This window comes from Corvus kubaryi, unplaced genomic scaffold, assembly GCF_017639235.1.
Source record: "Corvus kubaryi isolate FWS band 111438036 unplaced genomic scaffold, C.kubaryi_AGA036_p1.0 37387, whole genome shotgun sequence".
Classification (NCBI taxonomy): domain Eukaryota; kingdom Metazoa; phylum Chordata; class Aves; order Passeriformes; family Corvidae; genus Corvus; species Corvus kubaryi.
The window spans coordinates 15,363,097-15,369,814 of NW_024581129.1; the positions used below are offsets into that span (position 1 = coordinate 15,363,097).

The 6,718-nt window shown below is 45.0% G+C and overlaps 1 protein-coding gene across 10 annotated transcripts in view; it reads left to right on the plus strand.

The window, feature by feature from the left end:
- The window catches only part of TBC1D24 (TBC1 domain family member 24), a 32,393-nt gene extending 26,110 nt beyond the window's left edge, over positions 1–6,283 (plus strand). For all 10 annotated transcript variants that reach the window (XM_042036964.1, XM_042036970.1, XM_042036967.1 and 7 more), the window contains 2 exons: positions 427–661; positions 2,266–6,283. In XM_042036964.1, coding sequence (XP_041892898.1) covers positions 427–661; positions 2,266–2,420 — 390 coding nt within the window. In that variant the 3' untranslated portion in view covers positions 2,421–6,283. The remainder of the gene's footprint in view (positions 1–426; positions 662–2,265) is intronic.
- Positions 6,284–6,718: the final 435 nt, after the last annotated feature.

The following is a 6,718-nucleotide window of genomic DNA, read 5'->3' on the forward strand; positions in this document are numbered from 1 at the left end:
ATCTACCCCTTCCCTGGGCAGCCTCTGCCAGTACCTGACAACCATTTCAGTGCAGAAATTTTCAGGATATCCAATCTAAACCTTTCCAGGCACAACTTGAAGCCATTTCCTCTTGTCTAGCTCTTGTTCACTGGGAGCAGAGCCTGACCCCAACCGGCTCCACCCTCCTTTTAAACAGTTGTAGAGAGAGATGATGTAGAGATGAGAGATATCATAAGTTAACTCAGAAATTATTGCTTCATTTCTTCAACCACCTAAAAAGCAAAGGAATAAAGGATTTAACATCGGGCCTAAAAGACAGGTTGATCCAATCTTTACTGCTGACTGTGCAGGTGGAGACTGAGGGGCTGGAATGTTCTTTTCTGAGCAGAGCTCTGTAGTGTGTGTACACTAACGTCAGCTCTGCCCTTCTCTGCCTCTCTGCAGCTGCAGCCAGAAGTGGAACGCTACGAGTGGGTGATCATAAAGCACCCAGAGCTGGCCTCGACTGGATCAGAGACAGAAAACCACACCCAACCAGCTTCCAGCACCCTTTCTTCCAGCAGCATCCCCTCAGACCCCTCAGATCGCCTTTCTCCCTTCTTAGCAGCTCGGCACTTCAACTTGCCTTCCAAAACAGCCTCCATGTTCATGGCTGGCAGCAGCGAGTGCATCATTGTAGGTGAGTCAGTGTGAGAATTCGAGCACAGATCCTTCCCCAGCTCTTCCTGTCCACCTTAGATACATGGTAAATACACCTGACCCCTTTATCTGTTTCAGTATCACTACAGGTAGAGATAGAATTGCCCAAAACCTGACATCATTTCCCAACCAAAATTTTCTGTGGGAGAACTTGCATACAAGTGTTTTAGAGAAGAGAGTAACTCATGGCTTTATGCACAGCCATTCCTTCATACTGCCTAATTCACGATGAGAAGTAGTTCTCAAAAAGGAGCTTACTTTGCATCAAAAGTTTTGAAACACAGAGTAAACTATAAAACATGTTAATTCTCCAGGAACTTTATTGGATCTGTGGTGCTGCTGACTTTGGCAAAAGTCTGCTTAGTAAAGTTGTCACCTAAATGGGATTTACAAGGAACAGATCTAAAATCATAGTTGAGATTTTCTCAAAAATCTTTACTTGACATTTGTTAGGAGAGCAACCAGCCTGTAATTTCCTCTGTAATGTCAAGTGTTGGCTAATCTCCCACTTAGCAGCATGTGCTCTAATTCCATAAAATCATGGAATTGTTTAGGTTGGAAAAGCCCTCTAAGACCATCGAGTCAAATCATTACCCCAGCACTGCCAAGGCCACCACTAAACCATGTCCCTGGGTGTCACATCTGCATGGGTTTTGAACACTTCTGGGGGTGGTGACTCCACCACTGCCCTGGGCAGCCTGTTCCAATGCCTGGCTGCCCTTTCAGTGCAGAAATTTTCCCAATACACAACCTAAATCTTTCCTGGTGGTTGAGGCATTTTCCTCTTGTCCTGTCATTTGTTCCCTGGGAACAGAGCCCGACCCCCACCAGGTTCCACCCTCCTCTCAGGGAGGTGTAGAGTGTCATGTGTCCCACCAGGTCCTCCTCTCAGCCTTAGGTAAGGGAGTTGCTTATATTTACTGCACTGTGGGTGGTAATAGAAGAGATACAGGCTTGGGTAGCAGAGACATAGAAGTGAGTGTTGTACACAGCTCCAGCTGTGGACCAGAATGCTCACCCTTCTGATTCTTCACATGGCTTTAGTAACTGTTCTTTGACAGCTGCCCAGTAAGCAATTGGGAATCTTCCTTTTTGTTCTCCTAACACATTTCTGTCTTATTTTATTTTCGCTTCTCTGCATTTTCTGACTTTTTGTGAACCTTGACATAGACCCACACATAACAGAAATGCTTTTAACTCTTATGTGTTTTATAGGGAATTAGAAGACCAAGCCAGTGCTGTTACTTACTGATCTTGTTCTTCTCCCAGCTTTGATTTTTGACTGCTAACAGAATTATTTGGTTTTCCTTTACTGGAGGGAAAATTTGCAGTTGTAGCTTCCAATATCCCCCAGCACTGAAATACAAATCTTAAATGCAGGTAGTTTTTGTTCTTACTGAGTTGCATTACTTTTCTTTATTATTATTAAAAGAAATCATCCAGTTCTGATATTATCATTCAAAACCTATGCATTTGATCCCATACTGTTACACCTGAAGACAACAGGCACTAAAGTCTTGGTATAGCTGTTTCCCATGCCAGGAAATGCAGAGACATCATCACCCTGTCTTTGTCTCTTCCCAGGAGGTGGTGATGGCCAGGCTCTGTACCTCGATGCAGATCTGAACCATGGGAGAACCAGCCACTGCAACACTTTCAATAACCAGCCACTGTGCTCTGAAAGCTTCCAAATCTCCATCCTGGAGGTGTGGGGCTTCAGGGACACCATGAATGGTTGATGTGACTATCATTAATCAACTAGTTTTTCAGTTGTCCAAGGATTCCCAAGGTAAATTCCAATGCAGGAACTAAGTTAGAACATCCTTTCTGCTGGGCTCAGTGCTGCAAGTCATTCCTAAGTGGTGCACTCGGATGCAGGCCTAGTTGTTTACTCTTATTTTATTTAAGATAGGTCAAGGTGAAGAAATGTATCTGGTTAACTCCTTGTCCCTTTACCTCTAGAGATCTGTATTCAGGAACTGTTGGTAAAAATGAAAATGTGATGGGTTCAGACCCATGCTAGATGGATACAGATCCCAGTCATGGGACAGGTTTGAGTCCACAGCCCCTCAGAGGCACAGCCCTGGCTGAGCTGTGCTGCAGAGCTCTGAGCCACTGGCACCAGTACCTGGCCTGAGCCAGGAACATCGAATGTCTGCTCACAGGGAGCACTAGTGACCTCAGATTTGACATAGAACAAGTAGTTCATAAAATCACTGCTCTCCTATGAGCAGACTTTGTGCAGACAAATCAGTATCATTAAGTTAGGAAGCTCTTCATTCACACCAAAACCATGATTGTTGATCTTCTTATACAAAACCTTTGACATGTTCCAGTTGCGTTTGTTTGAGCAGTCTGCCTCTGAGAAAGGCATCCAAGCTGGACAGTGTTATCTCCCAAGTCTTGATTTTGTTTACATTCCTATTCCGTATCAGAATGATGACTTCAGAGTGACTCCCTGTGTCAGGCAGCTGAGAGCCAGAGAGTATCTGCAGTGCTCAGAAATATTCCTTTCCTCATCTTTCCTGGGAGCTGAAATGAAGCTTTAAATCTGAAAATAGCTGTGCTGATATCCCTGTGTGTTTAGGGAATTAGACATGGTGATAACCAGAACTTAATTCTCTCCCCACAAGTGAAGAAAGGAAGGCTGGAGGGAAATCTGGGAGTGAACGAGTGTCCCGGGAGAACTGGAGGCAGCACTGTTTCTCCAAATGTCTTCCCAGTGATGAGATCCTTGATGAGAAGTTAACAGTTTCAGTCCTGTATGTTGTGGCAGGGTTTGGGTGATGCAAAGAGGCTTTGCTCATTCCTGAGCATTCCTATGTTCTCTGCAGGCCTGCCCTGTGGCATGTGATGTCTGGAGGCAATTCCCCAGTGTCTTTATCCAAAAATTGCACTAGCTGTTGTGGAACTTCTCCCACATGAAGCACAAATACATAAACATCAATGAATAGTCCAGAGCATACAACAGGATGCCCAAAGCTTCAGTGAGTAACTCACTAGTAAGATTTATCACAACAGGGAAAATGAAGGGAAAGAGAAATTGCTGATTTTCTAAACAGTTCAATCTAAAAAATTGCTGTAGAGTGGGATTGCTACTTCATGTTATTGCTACTTAAGCTTAAAGTTCACTAAAAGGAAAAAATAAAAACTAATAATGTTAAAAGCTAGGCTGGACAGGGTCACATTCATATTCAGAGGTCAGAGGTGATGTTTTGGTCATGTTGGCTTGTCCAGCTTGCCAGCCTTGACAGTACCTCATGGCTTGGTAAAGAGTTGTCTCTTGCAGAGTGTGTGAACAAACTCAGCAAAAATAAGATTTGCTGCTTAAGGTGCCATTTTGAATTTTTGTCAAAATAACTCTTTGAAAAATTATCCTATGTGCAGAAAAATTTAAAGATGTCTTTTGCACCATTTGATTTGCAGTGGATTCTCTCACCCTGTCTGAGAGTCAGCACTGGGCCTCCCAAGTTTTCTTCCCTCCCACGCTGGGAGTTCTGCCCAGTTGTGTTTTCTCAGGTTTTCCATAAGCTTGATTGAACTGTGAGAGGTAATTCAGTTATACTGATGTATTTTGATGTGGAAGAACTCAGTCTTATCTGGCTTTTTGCAAACACTGCCTGATGCTGCCTTCTATTTTTCCAAGCCACCCGTGTCACTTTGCCCTTGCAGGTATCCCACAAGCTTCCTCTGACAGAAGAAATCATTCCAAAAGTGTAGGTTCTCCTTAGTGTAGGTAGGATTTCAGTTTTGTTTGCATCTCCTCTTTTGAGCTAGTCTGAGGAGGTGCCCTTGGGAACAAATAACAAGTCAGAAACACAATAGTATTAATTTCCAGATTGTTGTCAGAAATTCCCTGGAGCTGTGTGTTGGTAGGATTTGGGGGAGTGTAATGTTCTACTCCAAATGAATAAATTTTATCTGCAAAAACTTGGCTGCACCTGGCAGTGTGATGGGGCTGCCTCGCTCCCATCCCTGCCAGATGCCACTATGTCAATACCTTGTCTTAAGCCGTGTCTAAGAAACATTCCTCAGAAACATGTTCCTTTCCCTGCTCTGTTCTTGGTGCACAGTGATTTGGGTGTTTGGAATCCAAAATAACTCCTGGTTGCTCAGAAGCTCATCATAGGAAATCAGTGTGAGAAGCCAAGGAGCAGTACTGGACACCAGGCACGGGATTGGTTTGGCTTGATAAAGCACTGCCCTGCCACAGCCACCCTGTGGGACTGCTCTGTGTGGTTTGAAGTGGAGTAGCCTGGATGAGCAGGAAGCTGCAGTAATCCAGGGAGAGCAGTTCTGCAGCAACTTCACACAGTCCTTGTGCTCAGTAAAAATGGATATTCCTTGTCATGTGCAAATCCTCAGCCATCATCCCCATTGTGGTTGTGAGACCCCTTAGAAGAACAGCGTTTTGACTTGGTCATCTTTCCAGTAGCAAAGAGGCATTTTTCCTGTCTGTGTAGTTAATGGTTATTGCTGACCAACTGTATATCAAAGTCTGAACCCTTTGTTTCATGCAAAGCTCTTGAGGTGGAGGCCACAGGCTGGTTTTGAAGACAATGACTACAAGGGGCATCTTATCAGAAAGTGGTTTTCTCAAGTACTCCAGCCATGAAGTGCTTTAGTCGGTTGTTACTTGCAGCTCTGAACAGCTGTTGAAGGAGGCTGTAGTCCCTGTTTGTGGTCCTGCTGGCAGCAGTGAGAGTGCCAGAGTCACAGGCTGGGCCTTGGGCTGGGAGCTGTGGGCTGGGCATTGGCCGCCACAGTTCTGTGAGAGCGTCTGTGTTGTCCTGAGAAGCTGCTTTTTGCTTTGTCATATTCCTTGAAGGCAGAACAGATTAGAAACTCCTGACATCAGAAACCTGACTTCACTGTAAATAGCAGCCAAGCTGTTTGCAGGCCACAGGAACTGTATCCAGCTGCAGCCAGGCTAGACAGACTTCACTGCACCTGAGCTGTCTTTCCTGCAGCTCCTGCACTTTGGCACACTCCTTCTTCTGATGAAGCACGTTAATCAGTCTTCTGTTAATAGAGGTAAACTAGCAAAGGGAAGGGAAAAACTCTCCTTTTCTCTCTGGTGACATATCTGAAGTCAAAATGGAGTGGGAGCCAGTACTGTTCTTTGAAGAGTTAAACCATGCCAATAGAGATCTGTGGTGACCCACAGAGGGGTGACACGTGCAGATCCACCAACTGCTCTTCGTGTGTGTATTGAAATTGTGTACTTTGTCCTTGGAAATCCATCTTCATTTTTGGTGGGGCGTGATCTCCTCTGCCCATAGGGACACTGATGCCACAGCCAGGAGCTGACCCACGACCGTGGCGCTGCGAGAGCTCAGCTCCTGCGAGTGACACTGAGTCAGGTTGTTGGGTACAGCCGAGGCGTGGGCACCTGGCTCTTCTGCAACTCTCTGTCATGAATTTCAGACTATTCATAGTCAGGTTGAGTGTGTGTGTACTATTTGGGGTGATGTTTTTTTCAGATGAGTGGTGATGTGCTGCTGAGTTGGTTTTCTATCCTATCTTGGAATCACTGCCCTACGTCAATGGTATTTTTGTCACTGTGCAGAATCTTGGATTATATTAAAGGTATTTGACTGTGGAGGCTGCTAGCTTTGTCCTTTGTTCTGGTCTTTTCATTCCTGTAGAGCTCATAGCAAAAGGCACCCTGAAACTGAGAGAAACCTTGGAGCATGTGTTCTCTGACAGAACTCTCGCTGTGATGAGGTGGTTACACAGTTCCTGATCATTTTGGATCTCACAAGACTTCCCCGAGATCAGGTGTCAAACTGACTGTGAACTCTCTAGATTGGCAAATTCTGACGTGAGCTTTCTTCCCTTTGCAGGGCCAGGGAGCATGGTTTGCCCCAGCCTAGGTTTAAAATGGAGCTTAGGGGTGTCCTCTGGCCACCAACGTCTGTAAGTCACAATCAGACCATGCAGTTACCAAGGATGTGAATGAAAAATGTGGAATTCCACTAAATTTGGGAACTTAAACTGCTGTCAGGCTGAAGGTATTTGGGTTTTTCCCCCAAAA